Source organism: Chlorocebus sabaeus, chromosome 22, assembly GCF_047675955.1.
Source record: "Chlorocebus sabaeus isolate Y175 chromosome 22, mChlSab1.0.hap1, whole genome shotgun sequence".
In the NCBI taxonomy this organism is placed as follows: Eukaryota; Metazoa; Chordata; class Mammalia; order Primates; family Cercopithecidae; genus Chlorocebus; species Chlorocebus sabaeus.
In genome coordinates, this window is record NC_132925.1 from 77,014,835 (window position 1) to 77,028,709 (window position 13,875).

A 13,875-nucleotide genomic window follows, 5' to 3' on the forward strand; every position below is an offset into this window, starting at 1 on the left:
ATCTCTCATTATGACCTGTCTGGAAGTTGGCAGAAAAGCAGGGAGGATTTATGGATGTGCCCAAATAGAACTGGGCTTGGGGTTAAAGTCTCTTGTGGCAGCCACTAAAAAGCAAAAACAGAAACAAACACAGATACAAACTACAGACAGAGCTCCCAGCACAATTGAGTTTGAACAGTTGTTTTAGAGACACACAGGCACATCAGTATTTAGTGTTTGTATTCATTATAGGGTGAGGCTGGCCCAGGCCCCACTTCCTCTTTGACAGACTGAGAAGCCAAGACAGATAATGTGCCTAGAAAAATACTTTCCTGCTTCCACCTTCTCTCCTCATGGCTGTCTTATCTCCCTTGGGCAATTCATCTTCACTGTCTCCCCAATCTTTGGACTCCTTCCTCCATGTTCTTGTCATTCCACTCATCTCTCCTCTTTCTAGGATCTGGCAGTTGTATCTTAACACAGGACAGATAGATCCCTCCACTTTTCAAAGTCTTCTCAGTTTGATCCTCATCAAAGAAGAAAGGCTGGATTCCTATATTGTTTACCATGAAGCAGAGTGAGATTGGTGGAGGTTAGGTGACTTGTCTTCCACTGGGGTAATTCAGAAATATTACTGAGAAGCTACTACGTACAAAGGAAGGGGCTATGTGAAGCAGATGCTATGTCCAGGATTCAGGGTTCACCTGATATGGTTCAGCTGTGTCCCCACCCAAATCTCATCTTGAATTGTAGCTCCCATAATTCCCACGTGTCATGGAGGAGACGTGTCTCCCATGTGTCACCAGTGAGAGGTAACTGAATCACTGGAGCAGGTCTTTCCCATGCTGTTCTCATGGTAGTGAATAAGTCTGAAGAGATCTGATGGTTTTATAAAGGGGAGTTCCCATGCACATGCTCTCTTGCCTGCTGCCATGCCATGTAAGACGTACCTTTGCTTCTCCCTTGACTTCCACCATGATTGTGAGGCCTCCCCAGCCATGTGGAACTGTGAATCCATTAAATCTCTTTCCTTCACAAATTACTCAGTCTTGGATATGTCTTTATTAGCAACGTGAGAACAGACTAATACATCACTCAGCCAGTTACACCAGCTGGGACCCAAGTGCCAACATCTTTATTTCTTACCCCTTGTTATCAGGTCCCATGGAAAATCTAGCTTAAGTCTCTTGTTTTAAGAGACCAATATACTGTGTGCTGCTTTCCACTTGACCTTCTCACCCCAATCCAGGCATAGTCTCACTCCATATTTTTCCAGCTAGAGGAGTCTGCTTTGCTCTTATAGTTCATTCACTCATTCCGCAAGTATTTACTGAGCACCAGCTACATGCCAGGCCCTGTCTCAGGCACTAAGAAGTAATAGAAACAAACAATGACAACCCTGCCTCCCGGGAACTTATAGTCTAGCTGGAGATCAGATATTTACCAAACAGTCACAAAAACAGTGGCAGATGGCAGCTCTGGAAGGGCTTTGGGAAAAAAGAATCTGGGGCTGAGAGCTTATAACTGAGGCGCATTTCGGGTTTGTGGGATACTGCTGTGCATAGATGTAGAGGAGAGTATAGCTTCATTGGTGATTGAATGTTTTCATGTCACCCCTTGTGTTTATTAGCGCTGACAACAAAGGCTTAACCCCATAGTGTCCCCACTGCCATCACACTCACCTCTTCTCCTACAAGCACCTCTCAACTGGCCTCCCTGCCTATTTTCTTGGCTCCCTTCAGTCTGTTTTCCACATTAAAGCCAAAGAATGTGAACTGGTTTGTGCTGTGTCCCAGCTTAAAACTTTCAATGGCTTTCCAGTGCCCTTAAAATGAAGACCAACAACCCTAATCCCCTCCTCCTCCTGAATACCTCCTCTTCCTCAATGCCACCCTGGGCTCTCTGGCCCCTCCCTTCCCATCTCACATCTATCACCCCCAGCCCTCATTGCCACAACCACACTGACTCCTCCTTATTTCCTCAGGCACTTGGGGTCTTCACATGTATTTTTCCTTCTCTCTAAAATAACTTACAGTTCTCCATTCACCTATCCATCTTTCACACATCATCTCAAAGGTGTTTTCTTTCAGGAAGGCTTTCTTGACCACATATTAGAATAGATTCCTAGCTATAGGTTCCTGTGGACCCTTGTCTTGAGAGCACGTTTTCCAGATCATAATCATATTTGCATGGCATTATTAGGATTATGTCAGTTGGACTCCATGAGAGCTAAATCTGTGTCTTCCTCACCATTGTATTCCTGACACCTATTCCAGTGTCTTCCACCTAGGGAGTAACCAAAGAAGGGATGAATGGCTTCATGGAGAAGTTTATAATCATTATAGTTAAAAGGATAGCCCCAAATCTTATAGTTCAACTCCTTTGGTGTATGGACAAGAAATTGGGGAATCAGGCCAGGCATGGTGGCTCACACCTGTAATCTCAGCACTTTGGGAAGCCGAGGCGGGTGGATCACTTGAGGTTGGGAGTTTGAGACCAGCCTGGCCTACATAGAGAAACCCCATTTCTACTACTAAAAATAATAATAATAATGCAAAAATTAGCTGGGGATGGTGGCGGATGCCTGTAATCCCATCTACTTGGGAGGTTGAGGCAGAAGAATCACTTGAACCCAGGAGGCGATGTTGCTGTGTGTGAGCCAAGATCGCACCACTGTACTTCAGCCTGGGCAACAAAGTGAGACTCTGTCTAAAAAAAAAAAGAAAAAGAAAGAAATTAGAGAATCAGAGAGGGGAGATGATTTACTCAAGGTCACACAGCAAGTTAAAGGCAGAGCTGGCCTGAGATCATGATTTACAGCTTCTGCCACAATGTTCCATTGCCTCTCCAGAGACTTCCTCCACTAGCCTAAAAGTGCTGTTGTTTGAGATCCGTAATGTGTTGGTTAGATGGAGAAACCATCCCCATTAAGTGTTACAGGTTTTCAGGTGAATTATTTAGCTCATTAAGACTCATAAGGCCTGAGGATTCATTTGAAACTTTTTTGTCTATAATTAATTTTCAAATTAACTCTAAGGTCTCATCTGAGTACCAGTTCCCACTCACAGGGGGGCAGGCCATGGCCTCTACCCTGTGAGGCAAACCCTCAGCCCTTCTTTCTAAATTAGTTCATTAAAGTCAACAATAAACTGGAGCCTTTTTTAAAAAAAAACATTTCTCCACCCCAGAAAGGCTTTGCAATGAAGCATGAGGCAATGAGACGCCCCCAGGCAATGCTGTCTCATGGCCAACAAGTGCATTTCCTGAAATCTGACAGGGGAATGAACGTTTGCTCTGCCTCTTGAAGGATATTTATGCACCTTCTGAAGTGTGACCAGGACACAGCTCAAACGTGTCAGATGCTTCCTCTCCATGAATATGAAATGGCGGCTTCACTGCCTTGTATTACACCCCAGAACCGTGTAGCTCATGTAAGCTTCCGAATGGTGGGCAGTGGAGCGAAAGTAAGACATTCTTAATAGAAAGCTTGGTCCCAGGACTCAACCAGGCAGCACCAGCAGACCAACCAGGGATTTTCCACCAGGTGGAAGAGGTTTTCATCAAGCAGGAGAACCCTGCGGGAAGGAAGGTAACCACGGTGAAGTAAAAAGACTATCCATTGGTAGTTAGACAATTTGAGTTACCAAAAGAAAGTCCCTTCCCCTCTCTGAAGTCTCGGTTTTTCATCTACAAAATAAACTTAACATAATACCTATGTTCACCGTTAATTCGCTTTTAAAGTGTCAACTGCTGAAGACATTCTAGGACCTGAAGACATTGCAAGGAACAAGGACACATTCCTTGCCCAAGTAGAGTTTACATTTCAGGAAGGAAGATAGATAATTAAATATATGTTTACCTGATACTTGTATACTTCCAATTAAAAGTGTCATTGAAGGGATAAAAGGAGATACAAATAGTGGTTAATGTTTAATGCTATGTGCCAGATATCATGCCAGGCATTTACATATAATAATAATAACAGCAACAAGTGTAATATGGGCCAGGCACTATTTTGTGCGTGTTTTACATGTTAACACATTTAATCCTCATTTAAAACTACGTACTGGCCTGGGCAACACAGCAAGACCCTGTTTCTACAAAAAGTTTTAAAAATTGTCAAGGCATACTGGCACACACTTATAGTCCCAACTACTTGGAGGCTGAAGCAGGAGGATGGCTTGAGCCCAGGAGTTTGAGGTTGCAGTGCATCATGATCATCACTGAAGTCTGACTTAGATAACAGAGCAAAGTCCTGCCTCTATTTAAAATAAAAAATTAAATGCTGGGTGCATTGATTCATGCCTGTAATCCCAGCACTTTTGGAGGCCGAGGTGGATGGGTTACTTGAGCCCAGAAGTTTGAGACCAACCTGGGCAACATGGTGAAACCCTGACTCTACCAAAAATACAAAAATAAAATTAAAAAAAATTAGCCAGATGTGCTGGCATGCACCTGTAGTCCCAGCTAATCATAAGGCTGAGGCTGGAGGTCACTTGAGCCAGGGAGGCGGAGTTGCAATAAGCTGTGATTATGTCACTGTACTCCAGCCTAGGTGACAGAGCAAGACTCTCTCAAAAGAAAATTGAACATTAAATAAATACTATTATCCCCATTTTATAACTTGCCCAAAGTCACACAGCCACTAAGGGGCAAGACCTATGCAGCCTGGGCAGAGGTCTCTATGCTATGTGCTGCCTCTCATGATAGTATCATCTCATTTAACCCTTGCAATAACCTGGTAAGTACAATTGTTATTCTTATCTTACAGATGTGGACACAGAAGCAGAATGTGTAAGTAACTAGTCTGAGTTTGCACAGCCAGGAGGTGGTAGGGCAAGACGAGACCCACAGTGGTTCCTCCTGCGATGCACGTGAGGTGGGCTGGCCCAGTGTCCAGCCCCAGGAAACTGGTCCCTCTGTGGCCAACTCTCTTACTGTCTTTCCTGTCCCTGTTCTTGCTCAGGTGTTCCTGAAGAGCGACCGTGTGGCCCGCATGGTGCAGAGTGGAGGCTGTTCTGCCAATGACTCCCGGGAGGTCTTCAAGAAGCACATTGAGAAGAGGGTGCGCAGCCTGCCCGAGATTGACGGCCTCAGCAAGGAGACTGTGCTGAGCTCCTGGATGGCCAAATTTGATGCCATCTACCGTGGAGAAGAGGACCCCCGGAAGCAGCAGGCCCGGATGACAGCCAGCGCAGCCTCCGAGCTGATTCTGAGCAAGGAGCAACTCTATGAGATGTTCCAGAACATTCTTGGGATCAAGAAGTTCGAACATCAACTCCTGTACAATGCCTGCCAGGTAAGGCGTTTCTCACCTGGGCCCAGAGCTGTGGGTAAGCAGAGCTGCATTCCAACTTCTATGAGATGCTTCTTGATTTTTTTTTAATGGATTAAAAGTTATATTTTATTACTCTACTGGTAAAAAGTTGAATACAATTTAGGCTACATTATATTCATGCTTTTCTTCTTATTTAAAAAAAAAAAAAAAAAAAAATTCTGTGAGCTCCTAAAAGTCTCAGGGGCCCTAGGCACTGAGCTCATTGTGTCTAATGGGTAAGTTGGCCCTATGAGTAAGGTCTGGTTTCCATGTGTCAAAAGTGCTAAAAATCAATTTTTAAAAAAATATGGTTCTGCCTTTGGTGTTTGCCAGTGGAAGGGCTTGTGCTTCCTCAGGTGGGAAGACAACTGAACTTAGCACCTGCCTGTCAAGAGAAATTTTTTAAAATGGGAAATTTGCACAAGGCCTAATACCTGTATATTAGTCACATCATGAATTTCTGAGTGGTTCTGATAGTGAGAGCTGAGGCTGTGCTTGGGTCCACCCCAAAATGGGCCTGTACTTCCTCTAGATGGAGGACCGGGAAAGCGAGGTATCTCGTGTCTTGATATCCTACCTAACCTTAGCATTATATTCATTTATTCAACAAATATTTATTATGTGCCTATTTTGCAGTCTGGAATTCTTACTGGGTGTCTCTTAGGAGCAGTTTAAAAATGCACATTCCCAGCCCCTAGCCCTAGAGATTCTCATTCTGCAGCCTCAGAGCATGGCCCAGGAATCTGCATTTTAAACAAGGGCCTTCCTTCCTGGTAATTATGTTGCCCTTCGCCTTCAATGAATTATCAGAGAGATTCATCTTTGCCTTGTTTGCTAATATTCCCAGTGTATAAAATCTTGACACATAGTGAATGCTCAGTAAATGTTTATCGAATTAATAAATGGATAATGGAAAATTATTTTAACTAGTACGTAGGGTCTTATCAACTATGATATATAACCTAGAATTTTCTGGATGCTTTAGTAAGAGTCTGTTTAGCATTTCATAATACAACACATGCATCACATTCAAAGATATTGGTGGTGTCTACTTTCATGTCCTCCAACTTTAATTGAAAACATTGATTACAAATCTGGAGATGAAAGATTTCTGTGATGGGTCAAAAAGTATTTTGAAATTTCAAATATCAATATAAAATTAAATTTAATCATTTTTATTTAAAATGTAACTACATCCCACCATGTAGCAGTTTTAGAATGGGATAAGCAGGTGGCGTCAGCCTCCGCCACCACTATCACCTCCACCAGCATGTCCACCACAAGAAGGTGTCATAGCTTCCATATTGAAAAGTCATCCACCTGAATTATAAGCAAGATTCCGAATTACAGAGAGAGTCAAGTGTTCCTAAACCTTCTAGGTACAAAATTATTCTAGGGATTAATTTTTCTTCTTATTGCAACAGCTTATCATGCATATTTTCTGTGCTTGCCCAAACCTCAGCATCATTGGAATGAATCCATTGCTATGCCACTTCTTGTCTTGTCTCACTATTTTTGCACTTGTTGAATTGAGTGACAGGATCATATTTTACTCTTTTCTCCTAAAAATTGAATTAATCCAACTCATTTTACCCTCAACATCTTTTTTGTGAAATAGAAAAAAGTGCAATAATATTAAAGAATATTGTCTTCTCTCCCCAGAATAAAGACTGTACTCTTAAAATAAATTAATCCAACTCATTTTACCCTCAACATCTTTTTTGTGAAATAGAAAAAAGTAAAATAATATTAAAGAATAATACTTTCTCTCCCCAGAATAAAGATTGTACTCTTAGCCAAAAAGAATTACAAGATAGGACAGGCACAGTGGCTCAGACCTGTAATCTCAGCACTTTGGGAGGCTAAGTGGATTACCTGAGGTTGGGAGTTCAAGATCAGCCTGGCCGACATGGTGAAACCCTATCTCTACTAAAAATATAAAAATCAGCCAGGCATGATGGTGGATGCCTGTAATCCCAGCTACTAGGGAGGCTGAGGCAGGAGAATTGCTTGAACCCGAGATCATGCCACTGCATTCCACCCTGGGCAACAGAGCGAGACTCTGTGTCCAACAAAAAAATTACAAGATAAAGGAAAGTACTTCTTCTTGGGACAGGGCTACTGTATTTTACTCTCTATTGTTTAGTATTTTACTCTCTATTCATATCTAAATCTGATTATTGTTTCAGGGTTTCATATCAATAGGAATTAGGGCAAAAGAAGATATGTAATTTACACATACAAAAATACACATGAATTCTAAATATATGGTTTTGATTTGTATGTCTTTAGTAATCTAAGTTTAAGGAGTGTATTAGCAAATGAAAGTATTTTAAAAGAAAACATTGGTCATGATAATATTTCACAACATGTAATACCCATTTCTATGACAATATAGAAATGACTATTCTCCAAACTTACTGTGGCAATAAATTCTTAATGCAGCCTTTCTGTAATCTGTCAGTTTGCAGCAGAACACCTTTATAATGGGGAAACCTTTTGACCTAGGAGCTCTGCCTTTAGGAGTTCATTACAAGTAGGTACTCAGAAGTGTGTGCAAGAGTGTGAAGTCCAAAGATGTTCATTGCAGCCTTTTATATGACAGCGAAAAAATGGAAACATGCTTAATTCCCAACAGTATAGGATTAATTAATTAGATTTTGATTTAACCATACAAGGGAATATTCATTATCCAATAGGACAGCAATAAAAGAATTGTTAAAGAAGAAAGCTTGCCATGTGGGAAAATGTTCCTTAGATATTGCTAAGTAGAGAATCTGGCTGTGAAGCACAGTATGCAGACACAATCCCATTTCTATGGGAAAAAAAAGATGGAAAAAGGTACTGGACAGGCAAATAACAAAATGTTAACTGTGCTTCTCTTTAAAGGATAGGATTATGGTTGATTTTTATGATTTTCATTTATACTTTTTTCTGACTCCAAATTTCTACCTTAAACACAGTTATTCTGTAAATGAAAACAAATACCAAAAGTCTCAACAAAGAAACCATCAGAAGAATGGGATATGAAGAAAATTATCTTCTGAATTGTTTTCTAGACTTCTAGACGTACCACCTTCATGATTTTTGCCATTTCTGAGTACTAACTACCTGGATGATTATTTAATATTTCTTATTAAACCAACTCCCAAATTCACCTTTTTTGGTTTTTGTTTTTTTGGGAGATGAAGAGTCTCACTCTGTCACCCAGGCTGGAGTGCAGTGGAACAAGCTCAGCTCACTGCAACCTCCACCTCCCAGGTTCAAGCGATTCTCATGCCTCAGCCTCCTGAATAGCTTGGATTACAGGCACGCACCACCATGCCTGGCTAATTTTTGTATTTTTAGTAGAGATGGGTTTTTCCATATTGGCCAGTCTGGTCTCGAACTCCTGACCTCAGGTGATCCACCCACCTTGGCCTACCAAAGTGCTGGGATTACAGGCATGAGCCACTGTGCCTGGCCCCAAGTTCACTTTTTAAACCTGTCATTATTTTAGGTAATGTACATAAAATCACAGCTTTGATATATTCTTTTTACAAAAAATAATATGCATTAAAGTGAAACCTAACTATTAAAATAGAAACTTTTCATTGGCTGGCCCTCTTAGATCATCTCACACCACAGTGAGGCAGAAGGCATGGTGATAGTAGCCAGTGCCCCGATACACTGAGGCTGGTGGGACAGAGCTCTCTGACTCCATCCCTGAAGATAGCCCCAGACTGAGCACAACAGCATTCATCTGAAGTCTGCATAGGCAGGCAGCAAAGCAGAGATTTAATTTACCTCCCTCCTCTTTCCTTGCTGGCAGGCTGTATGTAGACAGGCAGCAAAGATAGTGTACCTGTCATGCCTTACCATCAGGTGTCTGAAATTATAGATTTACTCACTTTCTCGCAGACTACACTCTCAGTTCTGCCCAACTCACATCAACTCACAGGAGCAAGAATACAGAAACGATATTATAACACTTTCATTCTCACTCTGCTGAAATTGTTTCTTGTTTAATTTTTAATTTTCCAGACCTTCTTCTGCTTACCAAACAAAGCAATTTCTAGGTGCTTCCCAAACCCAAAATGTGCTTAATGTTTTCCTCTTATGCGTATCATATCCTAGGGGAAGCCGTAATCGGATTTCTGCTGCTGCTTTGTGAAAGTTCCCATGCTCTCTCTTTATAAGGTTCTGCCAGTAACTGCCATTTTTTCTCAAATGAGAAATGACATTTATCAAAGGGCGATTATATCAGTTGCATATCAGTTGTCTGTTGTAACATGAACCATGTCTATCAAAATATAAGAGAAAAGCAAGAGAGTTTAACAAATGTCTCTGAATTGGCACACGGAGTTTCTTAGCATCTATTCTGTTTCTTTGAGAATTAGTGGATAAATCTCATAGAAGAAGTTCATACGCAACATAATATCCAAAGTAAAATGGCAAATTTTATTATGAATCAGTGTTGTTTTTATTTTTCATAGACCCTTGGGAAGGTGCAGTCAATTATGTAGCTATTTGAGTTGAATTCTAAAGGTAACTCAAAAAATGTAAGGTAGGCTGAGCACACAGCTCCATTCCAGCACTTTAGGACACCAAGGTGGGAGGGTTACACAAGTACAAGAGTCTGAGACCAGCCTAGGCTCCACCTCTACAAATAATTTAAAAACTAGCTGGGTGTGGTGGCATGTACCCATAGTGCCAGCTACTTAGGAGGCTGAGGTGGGAGGATCACTTGAGCCTGGGAGGTCAGGGCTACAGTGAGCCATGATCTCACCACTGCACCCTAGCCTGGGTAACAGAGTGAGACCCTGTCTCAAAAAAAAATTATTTTTATTTTATTTTTTTAAGATGGAGTCTCACTCTGTCACCCAGGCTGGAGTGCAGTGGCGCAATCTCGGCTCACTGCAAGCTCTGCTTCCCTGGTTCACGCCATTCTCCTATCTCAGCCTCCTGAGTAGCTGGGACTACAGGCGTCCACCACCACACCTGGCTAATTTTTTTTTTATTTTTAGCAGAGATGGGGTTTCACCGTGTTAGCCAGGATGGTCTCGAACTCCTGACCTCGTGATCTACCTGCCTCGGCCTCCCAAAGTGCTGGAATTACAGGCATGAGCCCCCGTGCCCGGCCAAAAAAAAATTTTTAAGTGAGATAATTTCAGAATAGGTTGTATTATCTGAGAAATGAGGCTAAGACAGACCTGCTTTCCATCTTCATGAAATGCAAAGCTGACAGCAATGGTGATGATGATAATATGATATTTAAAAACATTTTCAAGATGCACCATCTCTCCCCTTTCCCTTTAGTGACCTTCAAATTTGGTGTAAATTTGATTCTCAGTGGTACCAGCTGTCTGCTACTTTCTACTCCTCTTTGTAAGTTTGTGAGTTATCCTTAACTACCTCGTTCAAAACTGTGTGGATATTTTCCCCTGAAAAATACCTCAGAGGTGCATTTTAGAAGGAGTAGGGTCTACATCTTCATGTATTTTTAAATGCAAATAGACTTCTTAGTGAAGCAATCCAGCTAATTTTGAAGAGATGTAGTCAATATGAGCTAAGGATGTCAGTTGTATCTCGATGTTTCCATTCTGCTCTTTGAAATGACATTTCTAGTTTTTCTGTTACTGATCACGCTCTTCCCTTCTAAACTAAGTGCAGCATGACTCCAACTTTCTCCTTGGCCATTACATGTGCCCAACTGGCAGCAGGGATAACATCCACACTCCAACTAATAGGATATGACAATAATCTCTTCATTTATTCTCTCTGAATTTCTAGAGGCTTTTCAGGTAAGTCTGGAAGGAAGAAGAAAGAAATCAAGAAACTTGATTTCTCAATTTATAAACACCTTTGCATTTTCAATATTGGATTCTCTATCATTATTGAACTGCTAATTTTCTTAACATTTAATTTCCTTTCCTCCAAACCATCATCAGCATGGCCTTTGATGATGTGGTTATCTTATTACAGTACTATCTTCCTTGAACTTGATGAGCACTTGGCAGCTTTTCAGACAGTTTATTAGACTCTGAAGAGAAACCTCAAATTATCAGGCTTTCAGCTGTGACCCAGATTGCTGGGTTGTATCCATACCTCATTACAGAGCCCTTAATCTCCATATAACTACATAGCTTTTTCCTGATCCAGAAGTTTCTGGTAGGTCTGTTGACTGAACATTTGCTTTGAGGGCCAGACTCTATTTCTTCACCTCTTTTATTGATCCTAAAACAACAATATAGTTCTTTGCATGAATGGTCTTTCACTGAATATCTACAGAAGAAATATTTTAAAATCTGGAGATGGGAAGTGGTGATGGAAGGCTAATATTAAACCCTTTTATTTAGAAACATACTTTCATCATTCATTCAACAGATTTTAGCATCTACTGTGCACTAGGCATCATGTGTTGTATGCTGAGGATAGAGCCTAAACTTTCTACTTTGTCTTACAATGGCCCACGATGTGGCTCCTGACTAATTGTCCTCCTTGTTCACTACACATCTCTCAATGACTTTATAGTTGTCCTGCTTAGATTATTGTTTGTGTTGTCTTGGCCATGTAACAAATTGCCACAAATTTAGCAGCTTAAAAGAATGCCCATTTATTATCTCACAGTTTTTCTAGGTCAGAAGTCCAGGCATGACTTAGCCAGGTCCTCTATTAAGGGTCTCACAAAGCTGGAATTAAGGTGCTGGCCAGGCTGTGTTCTCATCTGGAGGCTCAACAGGAAAGGATCCACTTCTAAGCTCCTTCATGTTGTTGGCAAAACTCCTTTCCTTGCAGCTGTAGAATCTCCAGATTCAGCAACAGGGAGAGAGAGAGTCTCTGGTGCATCAAATTTTTTATTTCCAGATGCACTATTAAAAGGATCACCCGGCTGGGCACAGTGGCTCACATCTGAAATCCCAACACTTTGGGAAACTGCAGAGGGAGGATTGCTTGAGGCCAGAAGTTCGAGAACAGCCTGAGAAACATAGGAAAACTCTGTCTCCACAAAATTTTAAAAAATTAGGCAGGCATGGTGGCATGTACTTGTGGTCCCAGCTACTTGAGGGGCTGAGGTGGGAGAATCGCTTGAGACCAGGAGGTGAAGGCTGAAGTGAGCCATGATAACACCTACTACTGCACTCCAGCCTGGCTGACAGAGCGAGACTCTGTCTCAATCAATCAATCAATCAATCAATTATTTGATTAAGTCTGGCCCATGACATTAGTCTCCCTTTAGATTAATTTAGAGTCAACTGATTAAGAATTTTACATCTGTAAAATCTCTTCATTCTTGGCATATACTATTGATTAGAAGCATATACTCTTGATAGAAGTTATATACTATTGATTAGGTTCCTCCCCCACTCAAGGGTGGGACCGTAGTAGGGCAGAACTCACTGTGTGAGGCATCCAAACATTGTTTGCCACATTGTCCCTCCCCCATCCCACAGGCTTTCATAAGGCTGGCTCCTTCAGGTATCATTTCAAATGTAACCTTTGTAGAGAAGTTTTCCCTTACCATTCTGCCTAAAATGGGTTACTCAGTGTTTGCTCTTTTCCTTCCTGAAAATATACCCTGTTTATATAGCACTTAATGCAATCTGAAATTGCTTTGCACACTTATTTTCTTTGTTATTGTCTATCTCTTCTTCTAGATTTCGTTATGAGGAAGAGTGATGTCTGTTGTGTTCACCACTGTACAGCCAACACTTAGCACAATGCCCAGCACAAAATAGATACACAATTAAATATTGACTAAATCAGTAAATGCAGAGTCCAAGGCAGTTACGGCCTCAAGGGGCTTAAATGCCCACATCACACAAGGTGCACATTTGGTCATTTTTTTCTGGTTCAACAAAGTGCAGCAGTGTCACAGGTCTTCAGTATTCAGCTTGAATTTACCTGCCAGTACTCCTGTTTTATAATGTGGATATTACCTGAGGGACACAGTAATCTTTCAGGCATAAACTTTCCTTCTGACCACACTCAATCTGTCTCTTCCAAGACATGGTTGACCAAAGGAGGACAGAAATTAACCTTGTCTTTTCAAAGTCATACACTGCCCCTAAAAGTCGTTAGATAGTCAAGGGACTGCCAGTTTTAAATGACTTTGCTTGTCAGATGTACTTTAATTTCAGCAATCTTCCAATGTGAAAATAGATCAATATGTATATACTGGCCAGGTGTAGTGGCTCACATCTGTAATGCCAGCACTTTGGGAGCCTGAGGAGTGTGGATCACTTGAGACTAGGAGTTCAAGACCAGGCTGAGCAACATGGCAAAATGCCATCTCTACAAAAAATAATACGAAATAATTTAGCTTGGCGTGGTGGCTCACACTTGTGAGGCTGGGATGGGAGAATTACTTGAGTCTGGGAAGCCGAGGCTGCAGTGAGCTGTAATTGTGCCACTGCACTCCAGCCTGGGTGACAGAGCAAGACCCTGTCTCACAAAAAAAGAAAAAGAAAAAAAGAAAACAAAAAGATGCATATACTCAGTTACTAGCGACAAATTTAGAGGCATTAAAGATGTGGTTGGTACAGGGCCAGAGGGCAATATTTAATTTCCCAGAGCAACAATTTTCTGAAGACCCCATC

The 13,875-nt window shown here is 41.4% G+C and overlaps 1 protein-coding gene across 13 annotated transcripts in view; it reads left to right on the forward strand.

Moving 5' to 3' along the window:
* The window catches only part of CADPS (calcium dependent secretion activator), a 483,060-nt gene that overhangs the window by 115,484 nt on the left and 353,701 nt on the right, over window positions 1-13,875 (forward strand). For all 13 annotated transcript variants that reach the window (XM_073009971.1, XM_073009972.1, XM_073009975.1 and 10 more), the window contains exon 3: window positions 4,946-5,278. In XM_073009971.1, the coding sequence (XP_072866072.1) occupies window positions 4,946-5,278 (333 nt within the window). The remainder of the gene's footprint in view (window positions 1-4,945; window positions 5,279-13,875) is intronic.